General features: G+C 44.4%; 1 protein-coding gene across 1 annotated transcript in view; it reads right to left on the reverse strand.

The window, feature by feature from the left end:
- Positions 1-19,212, reverse strand: part of LOC122938040 (cytochrome P450 2C20-like) — a 450,693-nt gene that overhangs the window by 66,017 nt on the left and 365,464 nt on the right. Inside the window, exon 7 of the mRNA XM_044293309.1 lies at positions 11,994-12,167. Coding sequence (XP_044149244.1) covers positions 11,994-12,167 — 174 coding nt within the window. The remainder of the gene's footprint in view (positions 1-11,993; positions 12,168-19,212) is intronic.

Here is a 19,212-nt window from a genome sequence, read left to right on the forward strand (position 1 = left end):
CTTCATGTTTGCATCATTTTGGGAATTATATTTTATATTTTGGGGATGTTACAAGGCTTAGAAGTTTGGAAGCAAATCTTCAAATTGTTGTGAACTTTTCAAAAACCCAATTTTTAGGGACCAGTTCAGGTCTGAAGTCACTTTGTGAGGCTTATATAATATAAACCACCCAAAAATGACCCCATTATAGAAACTGCACCCCTCAAGGTATTCAAAACTGATTTTACAAACTTTGTTCACCTGAGGGGTTAGGTCATGTAATATTTTTATAGAGCCGGTTGATACGGACGCGGCGATACCTAATATGCATACATTTTTATTATTTATTTAAGTTTTACACAATGATTTCTTTTTTGATACAAAGAAAATCATGTTTTAGTGTTTTTATAGTCTAAGAGCCATAGTTTTTTCAGCTTTTGGGCGATTATCTTGGGTAGGGTATGATTTTTGTGGGATGAGATGCTATTACACTTTTTGTGATGTAAGGTGACAAAAAATTGTTTATTTAGCACAGTTTTAATTTTTTTTTTTTTACGGTGTTCATCTGAGGGGTTAGCTCATGTGATATATTATTATAGAGCTGGTCGATACGGACGCGGAAATACCTAATATGTATACCTTTTTTTTATTTATGTAAGTTTTACATAATAATATCATTTTTGAAACAAAAAAAAAAAATCATGTTATAGTGTCCCCATTGTTGTTTTTTTTTTTTGGCCATTGTCTCATGGCCATTGTCTCATTTTTGGCAGGATGAGGTGTCGGTTTGATTGGTACTATTTCGGCGTACATGCAACTTTTTTGATCACTTTCATTACCTTTTTTGGGAAGTAAGGTGGGCAAAATTTCAATTCCCTGATAGTTTTTATTTTATTATTTTTATGGCGTTCACCGTGCGGGGAAAGTAACATGACCGTTTTATAGATCAGGTCGTTACGGACGCGGCAACACCTAAAATGAGTAGTGTATTTTATTTTTTTAATTTTTATTCAGTGATAAATGTGTTTTTATTATCTTTACTTTTTTTCACTTTTTTTTACATTTTTTGGACCCAGACCCACTTGGTTCTTGAAGATCCAGTGGGTCTGATGTCTGTATAATATAGTACAATACACCATATAGCGTATTGTCCTGTATTTTACTTACACTGTCTGAACAAATCTATGCCTTTAGCATAGATATGTTCAGCACCATGGACAGCAGGATGCCTGAGAAGGCGTCCTGTTGCCATGGGAACCTTCCCCGTCTGCCACAACTGAGCAGACAGGGAAGGGGAAGGAGGGGAGGACCCTCCCTTTGTCACCCCATCCATCTGGGGGCTGCAAAAGCACAACAGCCCCCCGATGACAGAGGGAGGGAGCTCCCTGACTTAAAACTTTCCATACCGCGGTCCGTACGGACCGCGGTATGGAAAGGGTGAAACGGCTGACATCGCAGCGATGTCAGCCGTTTATACCAGAGTATCAGCAATCTGCTAACACTCTGGTATACCACCAATGAATATTCAGCGGCAAGCCCGCACCGCCCACAACCCGCCCCCCCTGCACCCCGCCGAAATAAAATAATTCAGGGATGCAGGGGGGGGTTAAAAAAAATTACTTTGGCCATTTTAAAGTTTCTGATCCCTGCGGTCAGGGACCGCAGGGATCAGAAACTACAGAAAGCGCTGCAAACCGCAGGTCACAGGACCCCCCTCGGCATTGACTTTGGGTGCCTGACTGTGTGTAACAGCCAGCACTCAGCGCTGTCACCATGTCTGCAGACATGGTGACAGTTTAATGCCAGGACGAGTATACTCGTCCTGGAGCGCTAAGTATCAGTGCTCCAGGATGAGTATACTCCTCCTAGGTCCTTAACGTGTTAAAATGTATTTATTTTTTTAAACATTGGGAAATATAACCCTCCAGTCGAGCTAAACACACGTTTAGACAATACACCGGCTGCAGGGCAGGCCAGCACCTCCAAGGCGTGAAGGGCAAGCTCAGGCCATGTGCCCAATATGGAGACCCAGAAGTTGCAGGGGCTGACCCCTGTCAGTTAGTTTGTGTAGGCGTGTGCACACTTACTGCCCCACCATATCGCACGTCCCTGTGATGTTCACGATCCAATTTGATATCTGCTCTATCAACTTTCGATGTTCTTTTATGCGCCTACCATGGTGATTACGGGTGGCGGGGAATCAGGGTTCCAGGCCGGAGAAAAAGAGACCAAATTTAAGGGAGATAAATTTATTTTAAAAAATTGGGATCAAGAAGAAATGTGGGAAAAGCTATTGAGGTGCAAATGTGGGACAAATTACAGAAGCCCAAATGTGGGCCAAAAGAGTTTAGCGTAATTGTGGGAAAAGCTATTGAGGCGCAAATGTGGCCAAAAGAGTATAGCAGAAGTGGGACAAAGTATTAAAGCTTAAATGTGGTACAACTTGTTTAAGTTTAATCATTGAATCAAAGGAGGTGGCGCGCATTAATTAAAGAAGCATTTCAGAAATTTTATTCCCTGTGTATAATGTCAACCCAAGAATGTAACAGAAAAATTACAGAAATTAATTAACCTGTCTACTTGGTAGAGCAGGGGTCTATGACAGAAAACAATTGTTTATTGTCACCTGAAAATGTAAAATAAAAATTATTGAAATTTATCAAGCTAGGTAGAGGAGGGGTATATTACACTAAAAAATTGGTGAATTTCACCACAAAATGTAACTGCCAATTATTATATTTCTTTCCGGTCTACTGGTCTACTAGGTATAGCAGTGGTACATCATACCAAAAAATTGCTAAATTTTACCAGAAAATGTAACTGACAATTTTTATTTATTTTTGTTAACTGGCCTACTAGGCATAGCAGTGGTACTATACACCCACAAATTGGTTAATTTCACTGAAAATGTTACTGACAATTCTTTTTTTTTTTTTTTAACGGCATACTAGGTATAGCACTGGTACATCACCCAAAAATTTGTGAATTGCACCATGAAATGTAAGAGACAATTTTTTTTTATTATTAAACCTGTCTACTAGGTATAGCAGTGGTACTATACACCCAAAAATTGGTTAATTTCACATGAAAATGTTAATGACATTTTATTTTATTTTTTAACCGGCCTACTAGATAAAGCAGTGGTACTATACACCCAAAATTGTTTATTTCACCAGAAAATGTTTATGACAATTATTATTATTTTTTTTTACCGCCATACTAGGTATAGCAGTGGTACTATACACCCAGAAATTTGGTGAATTTCACCCGAAAATGTTAATGCCATTTTATTTAATTTTTTTAACCGGCCTACTAGGTATAGCAGTGGTACTATTCACCCAAAAATTGCTGAATTGCACCCGAAAATGTAAATGACAAAGTAGTGAAATGATATAAAATAAAACACGCATAAAAACAAAAAAATTAGATTTATGGAGGTGGAGTTTGAGGAGGCGGTGGACATAGCGGAGTAGGTGGAAGCAGCGGTGGAGGAGGACGAGGTAGCCAACACAATTTAATTTAATTATTTAAAATGAAAGTACACTCCAAAAGAGTGTGAAATATCCAAAATACAAACATGAGCAATTGCGCTGCAGTATAACAATGGCTGGTTAGTGTCGGTATATGTGTCTATTCTAGACAAGGTACGGATAAGTCCTGAGGGATCCATTCCTGGTTCATATTTATGAACGTCAGCTTGTCCACATTGGCTGTGGACAGGCGGCTGCGCTTGTCTGTGATGACGCCCCCTGCCGCGCTAAACACACGTTCAGATAATACACCAGCTGCAGGGCAGGCCAGCACCTCCAAGGCGTAAAGGGTAAGCTCAGGCTATGTGCCCAATTTGGAAATTTGGAGACCCAGAAGTTGAAGGGGGCAGACAGTGCATGAAGGCGTGTGCACACATACTGCTCCACCATGTTGGTGAAATGCTGTCTCCTGCTAAGACGTTCCATATCAGCTGGTGGTGCTGGTTGTTGTGGCGTGCTGACAAAGATTTACCACATTTCGGCCATGCTAACCTTGCCTTCTGAGGTCCTGGTGGTGCTCCAGCTGCGTTGGCGACCGTACTGCCGGTGCCCCAGCTGCATTGGCGACCTCTTCCTCATCCTCTGCCTTCGTCTTGTGCTTCCACTGTGCCCCCGCTGTCAGGTGGGAATGCCAACATCAGCACGTGTACCAGCGTGCGATTGTACTCGCGCATCTTACGATCACGCTCCAGTGACGGAATTAAGGATGGTATGTTGTCCTTGTAACGGGGATCCAGCAGCGTGGCCACCCAGTAATAAGCACAAGTTAGAATGCGGGCAACTCGGCGGTCGTTGCGGAGACACTGCAGCATGTAATTGCTCATGTGTGCCAGGCTGCCCAGAGGCAACGAAAAGCTGTCCTCTGTGGGAGATGTATCATCTGTGTCCTCTGTATCCCTCCATCCACGCACCAGTGATGGCCATGAGCTGGTCTGGGTGCCACCTTGCTGTGAACATGGTTTCTCCTCCTCCATCTCCTCCTCCTGATCCTCCACCTCCTCATCCTCTAGAACTGTGCCCTGGCTGGACAATTGTGTACCTTGGGTTTGTGGGTGCCGGAACCCACCCTTGGAGTCACTTGGGAATGACTGTCCGGAAACCCTACGAAATGATCCCTCTTCCTCCTCCTCCTCCGCCACATCCTCTTCCATCATTGCCAGGAGTGTTTTTTCAAGGAGGCATAGAAGTGGGATAGTAACGCTGAGAACAGCGTTATCGGCACTGGCCATGTTTGTGGAGTACTCGAAACAGCGCAACAAGGAACACAGGTCTCGCATGGAGGCCCAGTCATTGGTGGTGAAGTGGTGCTGTTCCGCCGAGCGACTCACCCGTGCGTGCTGCAGCTGAAACTCCACTATTGCCTGCTGCTGCTCGCACAGTCTGTCCAGCATGTGCAAGGTGGAGTTCCACCTTGTGGGCACGTCGCATATGAGGCGGTGAGCAGGAAGGCCGAAGTTACGCTGCAGCACTGACAGGCGAGCAGCAGCAGGTTGAGAACGCCGAAAGCACGCACAGATGGCCCGCACTTTATGCAGCAGCTCTGATATATCGGGGTAATTTTTAAGGAATCTCTGCACCACCAAATACAGCATATGCGCCAGGCAAAGGGATGTGCGTCAAACCGGCTAGTCCCAGAGCTGCTACGAGATTTCACCCATTATTGCACACCACTATCGCCTGTACTTTTTCAGGCCTCACCATTCGTAGAGCCACATTAGGCCCGACCAAATACCGCTGCAGGTTCTGTCACCTACTTGCAGCTGAGGAAGGGGTTTCACTTGTCGTGTAGCTGGCACAGATCGACCACGCCTTCTCCCTGCAACAGAAGATCCACCAGCAGCGCCACGATCTGGGCCACGTCCCTTATTTGACACTCTCCTCATATTTTTCGAATTGAGGATCTTGCCCTAAATGGGTGTTTATTGTTGAATAGAACAACAGTATGTAAAGGGTGTTTCTAACACGGCCTGAACCAGACCTGGCCTCAATTAAAGATGTCTTTGCCCTAAGTGGCTGTATTTCAAATGCCTGAATCAAACCCCTGCATGTAAACGGTGTATCTCACAAGGCCTGAATTAAAGATTTGTTTGCCTAAAATTGCTGTATTTCAAATGCCTGAATCAAACCCCTGTATGTAGAGGTGATATCTCACACGGCCTGAACCAGTGTAGGCCTAAATTAAATATTTCTTTGCCTAAAATGGCTGTATTTGAAATACCTGATTCAAAACCCTGTATGTAGAGGGTGTATTTCACACACGGTCTGAACCAGTGTAGGCCTGAATTAAATATTTATTTGCCCAAAATGGCTGTATTTAAAATGCCTGAATCAAATCCCTGTTTGTAGAGGGAGTATATCACACGGTCTGAACCAGTGTAGGCCTGAATTAAATATTTCTTTGCACAAAATGGCTGTATTTCAAATGCCTGAATCAAACCTCTGGATGTAAACGGTGTATCTAACAGGGCCTGAACCAGTGTAGGCCTAAATTAATTAATTATTTGACCAAAATGGCAGCATTTCAAATGCCTGAATCAAACCCCTGTATGTAGAGGGTGTATCTCACTTGGCCTGAACCAGTGTAGGCCTGAATTAAAGATTTCTTTGCACAAAACGGCTGTATTTCAAATGCCTGAATCAAACCCCTGTATGTAGATGTCACGGCTGTGAATGAGCAACAAGAGTGTACACAGAGAATAACAACTGACGGACCCACTCTAGGGAGGAATAAGGATGACCCCTGCCAGACCCTAAAAGCTCTTCCTAAGCTGCTATGCGCATGTCCGGATCCGAATGGTAGATCGAGACATGCCCGCGTACCTAAGGCTGGAGACCACTGAAACCCCTACAATAGTGGAAGGGGCACGGCCACCGGTGCCCTGCTCAGTATATGGACGGAACCGCGGTCGCCTCGGATCCAGTCAGCAAAGAACAGATAAACACAATGTCTGTACACTTAACTGAGGTTCTGCAGCCGCAGTGCAAACAGATCCGAAGTCAGCAGACGATATCCGAAGTACTCGCATCAGCAGGACACAGATCCAGTGAAGAGAAGTAACACAGGTGAAGACACTCAAGCGAGAGATACAGCTCAAAATGAAGAGTATAATCCGCACCTCTACAAAGGAGGAGGGGTGATTTAAAGGCAGCAAAATCAAACACAGGAGGAACAGCTGGGAGGAAGGAAACCAAAAGTAAAGACCTCATCACAGGGGCAGAGAAACAGGGAAGAGAACTCCTCCTAGCTCTAGTAGTGACATCATCACAGGGGTGTGGAAACAGAGCTATGAGAATGTCTCAAAGCTCTGGTAGTGACAGTAGAGGGTGTATCTCACACGGCCTGAACCAGTGTAAGCCTGAATATATTTCAATATTGGTGCACCAAATGGTGATATTTAAAATCTCTGAATATAACCAAAATGTATTAAGGGTTTATCTCACAATGGCATCTGCATCAAAGGCTGCCAACTAATTTTTTTGTGCCAAAATGAGTGTTTTTTGAAAAAAAAAAGGTGTGTTTTTCAAACCCCAGAAAATGATTGGTGTATTTCTAGCTTAAATTGCACACTGACTAATCCAGATGTTGTAGTTTGCCCAAAAAATTGTGATTTGCAATGTCCCAAAAGCTCAGATGCAGTGCTGGTGCACTGAGCGTGCATAAAATGGCCACCGCCGCCGCCCACCTAACAGTATTATAAAAGTTTTTTTTTTTTTGGTCAATGACCTCAGGGCAGGGTAAAAAGATTGTGCCCTGCACCCACACAACTATTTCTCTGTAGATCGCTGAGTTAGATTCTCTCCTATTCTCTCCCTGAAATCACAAGTCCAGCAGCATCCTCTCCCTACACTAGTAACAGCAAAGTGACGTGCAGCGCTACGTGACTCCAGCTTATATAGAGCCTGGGTCACATGCTGCACTGGCCAATCACAGCCATGACATTAGTAGGCATGGCTGTGATGGCTTCTAAGGTCAGACAGTTAACCGCTTGTTGATTGGCTGCTCTGCCGCCTTTCAAAAAGCACCAAGAAAGCGCCGAACACCGAGCCCGAATGCAAACTTTTATGGAAATGTTCGGGTCCGGGGTCTAAAAATCCTAAAGTTTGGTACGAACCTGAACTTTACAGATTGGGTTCGCTCAATCCTACCTGTCAGTAAAAGCAAAAAAAGAAAGAGACCACTGTGGTACAAAAAACAAAAAGATAGCATTTAGTAATTATAATTTTTTTTTAATAAAAATGAGGATGACAGGCAAATTTATAAGATTAGGCAGAGAGAGGCCAAACAAGTTATAAGAGCTTCTAAAGCACAGGCAGAAGAGAAATTAGCTCAGTCAGTGAAAAAAAGGCGATAAGGCATTCTTCAGATACATAAATGAAAAAAGGAAACTAAAACAACAAATGACCAAATTAACAACAAAAGAAGGAAGGTATATGGAGGAAGATAAAGAACTAGCTGACTGCCTCAATGAATACTTCTGTTCAGTCTTTACAAAGTAAAATGATGGAGAAGGACCTCAGTTAGGAAGGAAGACTAATGAATCTTTTGATGCATGTGTCTTTACAGAGGAAGAGGTTCTAAGTCAGCTGTCTAAAATTAATACAAATAAGTCACAGGGGCCTGATGAGATACACCCAAAGCTATTAAAAGAGCTCAGCGGTGAACTAGCAAAACCATTAACAGATTTATTTGACCAATCACTGGTAACAGGAGTCATCCCAGAAGATTGGAAATTAGCAATTGTTGTGCCCATTCACAAGAAAGGTAGTAGGGAGGAATCAGGCAACTATAGGCCAGTAAGCCTGACATCAATAGTGGGGAAATTAATGGAAACCATACTTAAAGGGAACCTGTCATGTGGATATTTGATTATAATCTAACTAATTATATACAATCATTAACTACTAAAAAGTGCCTTAGATGTATTCACTTACTGGTGTGACAGATGGTTACCTCATAATATACAGACAAAGATGCCTCATGCCGTATGCTAATGAGCTGATTTGAGTCCCGAGTGATGTCATTGAGTCCAGTGTATATTTAATTCAGAGCTATAGCCACTCCCCTGCCCACCTGCTGCTGATTCATATGGCAACAAACTGTCATTCAGCAGCAGGTGGGCGGGAAAGAGTCATGAGCTCATGAATATTCATGACTCATCATTATCAGCTGGAGCTTTTCAATACAAGATGTTGGCAGATTGACTGGGTCAATTAAAGAAAGTGACCCAGCATTTTGATAAGCGAATCAGTCACTTATTTATGTTGCCTTTAGTTAGGACACCATAAAACTGGTGACAGGTTCCCTTTAACCGCCTCCGGACTGCCTAACGCAGATGTGCGGTCCGGAGGCGGCAGCCCTGCGCAGAGTGACGCATATACGTCGATCACCCATATAGATTCCCTGATCACCCCCTGTCATTGATCACCCCCCTGTAAGGCTCCATTCAGATGTCCGTATGATTTTTACGGATCCACGAATACATGGATCGGATCCGCAAAACGCATACGGACGTCTGAATGGAGCCTTACAGGGGGGTGATCAATGACAAGGGGGTGATCACGCATATAGACTTCCTGATTACTAGAATTATGATTATAGAATTCTGTGAGGGGCATATTGAGTCCATGAAAGATTGACATTTTTGTCCCAAGTTAGCGGAAAGGGAGACTTTGTGAGAAAATACAAAAAAAAAATCAATTTCCGCTAACTTGTGCCAAAAAAAAAATTATATGAACTCTCCATGCCCCTCATTGAATACCTTGGGGTGTCTTCTTTCCAAAGTGGGGTCACATGTGGGGTATTTATACTGCCCTGGCTTTTTAGGGGCCCGAAAGCGTGAGAAGTCTGGGATCTAAATGTCTAAAAATCCCCTCCTAAAAGGAATTTGGGCCGCTTTGCGCATCTAGGCTGCAAAAAAGTGTGACACATCTGGTATCGCCGTACTCAGGAGAAGTTGGGGAATGTGTTTTGGGGTGTCATTTTACATATACCCATGCTGGGTGAGATAAATATCTTGGTCAAATGCCAACTTTGTATAAAAAAATTGGAAAAGTTGTTTTTTGCCAAGATATTTCTCTCACCCAGCAAGGGTATATGTAAAATAACACCCCAAAACACATTCCCCAACTTCTCCTGAGTACGGCGATACCACATGTGTGACACTTTTTTGCCGCCTAGGTGGGCAAAGGGGCCCACATTCCAAAGAGCACCTTTCGGATTTCACAGGTCATTTTTTACACATTTTGATTTCAAACTACTTCGCACACATATGGGCCCCTAGAATGCCAGGGCAGTATAACTACACCACAAGTGACCCCATTTTGGAAAGAAGACACCCCAAGGTATTCCGTGAGGGGCATGGCGAGTTCCTATAATTTTTTATTTTTTGTCGCAAGTTAGTGGAATATGAGACTTTGTAAGAAAAAATAAATAAAAAATCATCATTTTCTGCTAACTTGTGACAAAAAATAAAAAGTTCTATGAACTCACTATGCCCATCAGCGAATACCTTAGGGTGTCTACTTTCCGAAATGGGGTCATTTGTGGGGTTTTTCTACTGTCTGGGCATTGTAGAGCCTCAGGAAACATGACAGGTGCTCAGAAAGTCAGAGCTGCTTCAAAAAGCGGAAATTCACATTTTTGTACCATAGTTTGTAAACGCTATAACTTTTACCCAAACCATTTTTTTTTAATCAAAGACACATGTAGAACAAAAAATTTTGCAAAAAATTTATATATGGATGTCGTTTTTTTGGGCAAAATTTTACAGCTGAAAGTGAAAAATGACATTTTTTTGCAAAAAAATCGTTACATTTCGATTAATAACACAAAAAGTTAAAATGTCAGCAGCAATGAAATACCACCAAATGAAAGCTCTATTAGTGAGAAGAAAAGGAGGTAAAATTCATTTGGGTGGTAAGTTGCATGACCGAGCGATAAACGGTGAAAGTAGTGTAGTGCAGAAGTGTAAAAAGTGGCCTGGTCATTAAAGGGGTTTCAGCTAGCGCGGGCTGAAGTGGTTAAGGAGAGGATTGTGGACCATCTAAAATTTTATGGATTGAAAGATGAAAAACAGCATGGGTTTACTTCAGGGAGATCATGTAAAACTAATCTTATTGATTTTTTTGATTGGGTGACTAAAATAATAGATGGCGGAGGTGCAGTAGACATCGCTTATCTAGACTTTAGTAAGGTTTTTGATACTGTCCCACATAGAAGGCTTATCAATAAAGTGCAGTCTTTGGGCTTGGACTCCCATATTGTTGAATGGATTAGGAAGTGGTTGAGTGACAGACAACAGAGGGTTGTGGTCAATGGAGTATATTCAGACCATGGTCTTGTTACCAGTGGGGTACCTCAGGGATCTGTTCTGGGAACCATAGTTTTTTAATATCTTTATCAGCAAAATTGCAGAAGGCCTCGATGGTAAGGTGGGTCTTTTTGCTGATGACACAAAGATTTGTAACAGGGTTGATGTTCCTGGAGGGATACACCGAATGGAAAAGGATTTAGGAAAACTAGAGGAATGGTCAAAAATCTGGCAACTAAAATTTAATGTTAATAAGTGCAAGATAATGCACCTGGGGCGTAAAAACCCAAGAGCAGAATATACAATCAGTGATCCAGTCCTAATCTCAGTATCTGAGGAAAGGGATTTAGGGGTCATTATTTCAGAAGACTTAAAGGTAGGCAGACCATGTCATAGAGCAGCAGGAAATGCTAGCAGAATCCTGGGGTGTATAGGGAGAGGCATTACCAATAGAAAGAGGGAGGTGCTCATGCCGCTCTACAGAGCACTAGTGAGACCTCATCTGGAGTATTGTGCGCAGTACTGGAGGCCATATCTCCAGAAGGATATTGATACTTTGGAGAGAGTTCAGAGAAGTGCTACTAAACTGGTACATGGATTGCAGTATAAAACTTACCAGGAAAGATTAAAGGACCTTAACATGTAGAGCTTGGAAGAAAGACGAGACAGAGGGGAGAGGAGAGAGACTGCTGAATACATAAAGGGAATCAACAAGGGAAAAGAGGAGAGAAGATTTTAAAGAAGAAAAACTGCTACAAGAGGACATAGTGTTACATTAGAGGGGCAAAGGTTTAAAAGTAATATCAGGAAGTATTACTTTACTGAGAGAGTAGTGGATGCATGGAATAGCCTTCCTGCAGAAGTGGTAGCTGCAAATACAGTGGAGGAGGTTAAGCATGCATGGGATAGGCATAAGGCCATCCTTCATATAAGATAGAACCAGGGGCTATCCATAGTATTAAGTATATTGGGCAGACTAGATGGGCCAAATGGTTCTTATCTGCCGACACATTCTATGTTTCTATGTTTAGCTCCGAGGCCTTCTTCATTGTAAATGCAGTTCAGCAGAGTAACCCAGGCTATTATGTACAATTAAAGTAATAAAATTGATTAATCAACAGTTTGAGGTCATGTGGATTACACCTTCACAGCAGACCATTATGAATCCCGTTACCTCCTTTATCTTTATTAGGTAATGGTCTATATAATTCTTTGGTTTCACCGGATTAAAAGTCCCTTTGTGATGCTCCATATATTTTGTCACAAACCGCTGGATGTATGTAGTGTCTTTGATGGCTTTATTTCTGATATATGGGATCTTCAGAAGAACTGGGACAATATTGCAGATCTGTAGGGAGAGGCCAAAAGGAAGAGATCAACACGAGGATTACACATAAAAACTAAGGGTGTCATGTATTAATAAAGGACCATAGCTGGTGGAGGATCCATCAAAGTAATGAAGAGGCGCCAGCATCTCCATAACTTTGGCACATTCAACGCCAGTTATAAATGTAAGATGGCTTCTTTTTCTAAACAGGCATAGAAGATGATTAAGGAGATGGGCCTGCTTACCTGTTCCCTTCCCTGCCCACAATATTAGACCTGGCATGAGTGGGGAGAAGTCGCAGATAGCGGACACCATTTGTGCCTGGAATACGACTAATTAAGGCATATTTCAGAATAGTAAATGACCTCCTAAGAGGAAGTCTATGACAGAGAAGTGGTTAATCACTGTGACTAGAGATTTTGAATGTTTCACTGAATCTTTCCCCAAAATTTGCTTTGCTGTGAAGTAATTTTGTCACGAAGAACTTTAAATCGGCTACATACGGTATATCCCGGCCTGCAGGAAGAGTGCATCTCGGTGTACATCACTGTGCAGTGCAGCAACATGCGAAGCTAGTCCTTTCTGGTAGTAAAACCGCTACTGTGCGTCAGTATGACAGGCAGGTCACATACAGTATATGGATGTGCTCATCGGCGTGTGTCACTATTAGGCTCAGTTTACACTTCACCTTATTTGGTCAGTTATGGGTCCAAAACACAGAACAAGTTCAGATCTTTTCAGGATACCTTATCTGAGAGTAGGATTGGCTCCTGATTTTGTCTCACCATACAGTAACTGCTGGAATTAACTGACCAAAAAACTGAAGTGTGAACCTACAGGTGAATGTTTGCACCAGGTATAATGTACTTGACCATGCAGTGGTCCAAGATTTCACTAGAGAGTGAAAGAGTGGTCTCATTTTACACCATCTGCTAGATAACCTGTTAGCTACTGATTCCACTAAATTGTGAAAGAGCGGCCTCGTTTCACTGTCTATGGGGTGTCCACATTGATTGACAGATAAGGTATTGTGTTACCCACCGATTCTACTATAGAGTGAAAGAACAGTCTCATTTTACACCATCTGCTGTTTCCACATAGATTTCTACAGAACCTTTTTTGTTACCCGCTGATACAAGTAGTGGCCCCAAGACAGAGTGGAGAGGGGGTCAGCAGAAAGTTTGTGTTGATGTCACTGTTTATTTTTCCCTTCTTCTGATCCGTCATTAGAACAACCCCCAATAAAAACAAATCCTGTCTTTTGAGTATCTTTCTTTACACAGTCAGTATTTAGTCAGTGATTGATGAGTATTGGTATGGCAAAAACAGGAGTGGGTCCAAAGAAGCTGGAAGCAGATGAGTCAAGTCATGGGGTAGTGTGGTGAATGCCCCCTCCCCCTCCTGCAGTTTCCCAAAGGAAGCAGCTCATAGAGCACCATGATACAGATACACACAGAGTATCCCAAGGCTGTCAACAGCCAAAGGCCTCCCACTCAGAAGGTACCAGAACAGTCAAAATGTCCAGCTACCAGACTGAAGCCAGAGTTTACCACAGCAGAAAAGGATAAAGCAAAGTATCAAAGCTTGCCTGCCAGTTTACCTCCAAACTTGCTGGAGCCAAGATAAATACCAAATATTGTCTGGATACCAGTTTATTCAAGTAAGGCCTCATGCGCACAACAGTATTTTTTAGAGGTCCGCAAAACGGGGTTCCGTTGTTCCGTGATCCGTTTCTATTTTTGTTTCCGTGTGTCTTCCTTTATTTTTGGAGGACCACCAGACATAAAGGAATGTAAAAAAAAAGTCTAAGACAGGTTTGCCATGGAAATGATAGGAAAAAAACGGACGCAGACGACAATCTTGTGTGCCGCCGTGTTTTTTAGCGGTCCCATTGACTTGAATGGGGCCGCAAACCGTTTTCCACGAAAATAATAGGACAGGTTATATTTTTTTAACGGACTGTACCCACAGATCACGGACGCGGATGGCAAACGGTGCATTGAAAATCAATGGGTCCGCAAAAAATCACAACGGACACGGAATAAAACAACGGTCGTGTGCATGAGGCCTAAAGCTGTTGAACTTTTACCAAGTCTGGACTCTTAGTCCAGCAATTATCGCTCTCCCATATATTGCTGCAGAGCCTAACCCTTGGGAGCAACATTAACCAGGTAGGAGCACTGTGACACACAAAACTAATAAGGCTGCATCACCACTCGGCACTCCTAAAAACCTGCAGCACTACCCCTGGGGGGCTGCACATTGCACTTAGTCAGTATTTGGTAAATTTTTTGCATCAGTATTTAATCAGTATTGGTAAGATAAAAAAAGGAGTGGGTCCAAAACAGAGATGACATGTAAAGGAAATATTTGCATGTCTTCATATTTTGGACCCGCTCCTGCTTTCGGCTTCCAAATCATGATCCAATCCTGATGCAAAATAATGATCGTTTGATAGAGGCCTTAATGATGCTCAAAAGACAAGATCCGTTGTGCTTTTCATGTTTTGTTTCATCTGACGGATCAGTAAAATAAATAGTGATATCAACAAGGCCCAACAGGGACACTAGTGGATCCATCACATAGTGGTGAGGGTGGCAACAGCATGATGAGTCAACAAAGTGGCTTAATGATGGAGTGGGGAGTGTGGTTACGGCTTGAGGATTCAACCTAGTGGCCCAGACACAGCCCAGTCACATAGTGGGGAGGGTGGCAATAGCAGGAGGAGTTAACATAGTGGTCCAATATAAGGAGCATAGTGGCAACAGAATGAGAAGTCAACATAGTGTCCTAGTCATAGTGTTCTGGTGTGGCAGCACAGTGCAGTCAGAACATTACTGCCAAAATGATCTAGTCTGATGCATCAGGCACCAGTGTGTGGGAATCCTGGCTGATCCATGCTTGATTCATCTTTAGGTTAATCTCTCTACATTTTGTGTTGAAAGGTGAGTTCTCTTTGAAGTAACGATGCCCATCGCTGCACTAAACACCCACTCTGATGCCACATTACTGGCCAGGCAGAAGAGCTTTCCCGGGGATAATTCGGCCAGTTGTGGCCACAAATCAAGTTGGCTGCCCAGTAGTTCAAGGAATCTTGGATCTGGGGAGACAGGGTGCAGTCCAAGTATACCACCACCTGCTAGTTCAGATGTTTGTCCATGTCCTGCTAGTGCTGAGTAGAGATGTCCAGAATAGTTCGCCGGCGAATAGTTCCCGGCGAACATAGCTTGTTCACGTTCGCCGCGGCGGGCGAACATATGTGATGTTCGGTCCACCCCCTATTCATCATCATTGAGTAAACTTTGACCCTGTACCTCACAGTCAGCAGACACATTTCAGCCAATCAGCAGCAGACCCTCCCTCTCAGACCCTCCTACCTCCTGGACAGCATCCATTTTAGATTCATTCGGAAGCTGCATTCTTAGTGAGAGGAGGGACAGTGTAGCTGCTGCTGATTCAATAGGGAAAGCGTTAGCTAGGCAAGTGTATTCAGTGTCCACTCCAGTCCTGAAGGATTCATCTGATCTCTGCTGTAAGGACAGCACCCCAAAAAGCCCTTTTTAGGGCTAGAACATCAGTCTGCTTTTTTTTTTTTTTTTCCTGTGTAATCTAATTGCAGTTGCCTGCCAGTGTGTGTGTTAGGCTCACAGCATATACTGTGCCCACTTGCCCAGTGCCACCACTTATATCTGGTGTCACAATAGCTTGCATTAAAAAAAAAACTAAAAAACTTTTTGGACTGTGAAATAATAGCAGACAGTTTCCTTCACGCGTGTGCATTTCAGGACCTGCCAGGGCACAGTGTCACACCAGTGCAACTCATATCTGGTGTAACAGTAGTGTACATAAAAAAAAACTAGAAATTTGACTGTAATAGATTGAATAGCAGTTAGTTGTCTGCAAGCGTGTGTCAGGCCTACAGCGTCTACTCTGCCAACTTCTACCAGTGCACAGTGCCACTCATATCTGGTGTCACAGTAGCTTGCACGCATAGTACCACTAATTGATAAAAAAATGACAGACAGAGGCAGGCCACCCCGCAGAGGGCTGTTGTGGTCGTGGTGCTGTGATTCCCTTTGGCCCTAGAATAATGCCCAGTGTTCAGAGGCAACGTACCCTGAACTCGAAAAGTTCTGAGGACATAGTTGACTGGCTAACACAGGACACCCAATCTTCTACAGCTTCCTCTCGGAACCTTGATGCACCATCCTCCTCCAGCTTTGCTTCGGGCACCTCTCAAGTTACCACTCGCCCGCCGCCACCACCAACACTAGCACCACAGCCGCTTCACTTGATCTGTCAGAGGAGTTATTTACACATCAGTTGGAAGAAATGAGTGATGCGTAACCATTATTGCCAGAGGATGTACGTAACAGGGATATGTCTCAGTCAGGCAGCATTACACACATGGACGTACGGTGTGATGATGATGTTGTACCCACTGCTGCTTCCTTTGCTGAGTTGTCAGATACAAGTGAAGCGGTTGATGATGACAATGTGTCCGTGGATGTCACGTGGGTTTCCGCTAGAAGAGAAGAAGAACAGGGGGAAAGTTCAGATGGGGAGACGGAGAGGAGGAGGAGATGAGTTGGAAGCAGGGGGAGGTTGTCGTAAGGAGCTAGTGGCACAGTCAGACAGCATGCATCGGCACCCGGGGTCAGCCAGACAGCACACCAATCAACGCATGCTGTTGCCACCACCAGAATGCCGTCATTGCAGAGCTCAACAGTGTGGCATTTTTTTTGTGTGTCTGCCTCTGACAACAGCGATGCCATTTGAAAACTGTGCCAAAAGAAACTGAGTCGTGGGAAGTCCAACACCCACCTAGGTACAACTGCTTTGCGAAGGCACATGATCTCACATCACAAACGCCTATGGGATCAACACATGAGTACAAGCAGCACACAAACTCAAAGCCACCATCCTCCTCCTGGTCCAGCATCTTCAGCCACGTCAACCACTGCTGTCCTCCTTGCCCCCTCTCAACCATCTGCCACTCCGTCTCTCACCTTGAGCAGTTCCTGCTCATCTGCCCACAGTCAGGTGTCTGTCAAGGACATGTTTGAGCGTAAGAAGCCAATGTCACAAAGTCACCCCCTTGCCCGACGTCTGACAGCTGGCTTGTCTGAACTCTTAGCCCGCCAGCTTTTACCATACAAGCTGGTGGAGTCTGAGGCCTTCAAAAAATTTGTAGCTATTGGGACACCGCAGTGGAAGGTACCCGGCTGAAATTTCTTTGCACAAAAGGCAATACCCAACCTGTACTCTATTGTGCAAAAGGAAGTCATGGCATGTCTGGCACACAGTGTTGTGGCAAGGGTCCATCTGACCACTGATACCTGGTCTGCAAAGCACGGTCAGGGCAGGTATATCACCTACACTGAGCATTGGGTAAACCTGCTGACGGCTGCCAAGCATGGAATGCGTGGCTCTGCAGAGGAGTTGGTGACACCATCACGACTTGCAGGCAGGCCTGCTGCCACCTCGTCTACTCCTCCTACTCCATCCTCTTCCATAACCTCCTCGGCTGAGTCCTCTTCTGCTGCTGCGTCTTGCTCCACATCAACGGCACCCCCCCAGATCCCCAGGGGCTATTCCACATCCCGGATTCGGCAGTGTCACTCCGTCTTGGGGTTGACTTGCTTAAAAGCAGAGAGTCACACTGGACTAGCACTCCTGTCCACCCTGAACGCACAGGTGGATCAGTGGCTGACTCCGCACCAACTGGAAATCGGCAAAGTGGTGTGTGACAACGGAAGCAATTTGTTGGCGGCATTAAATTTAGGCAAGTTGACACATGTGCCGTGCATGGCACATGTGTGTAATCTGATCTTACAACGCTTTGTGTATAAGTACCCAGGCTTACAGGACGTCCTGAAGCAGGCCAGGAAGGTGTGTGGCCATTTCAGGCGTTCCTTCACGGCCATGGCGCACTTTTGAGATATCCAGCGGCGAAACAACATGCCAGTGAGGCGCTTGATTTGCGACATCCCGACACGTTGGAATTCAACACTCCTAATGTTCGACCGCCTGCTCCAATAAGAAAAAGCTGTTGACGAGTATTTGTATGACCGGGGTGCTAGGGCAGCCTCTGCGGAGCTGGCAATTTTTTTGCCACGTTACTGGACGCTCATGCGCAATGCCTGTAGGCTCATGCGTCCTTTTGAGGAAGTGACAAACCTAGTCAGTCGCACCAAAGGCACCATCAGCAACATCATCCCATTTGTTTTCTTCCTGGAGCGTGCCCTGCGAAGGGTGCTGGATCAGGCCGTAGATGAGCGTGAAGAGGAAGAGTTGTGGTCACCATCACCACCACCAGAAACAGCCTTATCAGCATCGCTTGCTGGACCTGCGGCAATGTCGGAAGAGGAATGTGAGGAAGAGGAGTCAGAGGAGGAATGTGGCTTTGAGGAGGAGGAGGAGGAGGAAGATTAACCACAACAGGCATTTCAGGGTGCTCGTTGTCACCTATCTGGTACCCGTGGTGTTGTACGTGGCTGGGGGGGAAGAACATACCTTCAGTGAGATCACTGAGTAGCTCGGCATCCAACCTTGTGCAAATGGGGTCTTTCATGCTGTTGATGCCTGTTGAGGGACCCTCGTATAAAAAGGCTGAAGGAGAATGACCTGTACTGGGTGTCCACGCTACTAGACCCCCGGTATAAGCAGAATGTGGCGGAAATGTTACCAAATTACTGGAAGTCAGAAAGGATGCAGCAGTTCCAAAATAAATTAAAAAGTATGCTTTACACAGCGTATAAGGGTGATGTGACAGCACAACGGGAATCTAACAGGAGAAGAGGTGAAAGTAATCCTCCTCCTACCACGACCACGCCGGCAAGGACAAGACGCTTTACAGATGTGTTGTTAATAGAGGACATGCAGAGCTTTTTAAGTCCTACGCATCGCCACAGCCCTTTCGGGGTCCACCCTCAGAGAACGACTCGACCGACAGGTAGCAGACTACCTTGCCTTAACTGCAGATATCGACGCTCTGAGGAGCGATGAACTCCTTGACTACTGGGTGTGCAGGCTTGACCTGTGGCCTGAGCTATCCCAATTTGCG

This window comes from Bufo gargarizans, chromosome 5 (assembly GCF_014858855.1).
Source record: "Bufo gargarizans isolate SCDJY-AF-19 chromosome 5, ASM1485885v1, whole genome shotgun sequence".
In the NCBI taxonomy this organism is placed as follows: Eukaryota; Metazoa; Chordata; class Amphibia; order Anura; family Bufonidae; genus Bufo; species Bufo gargarizans.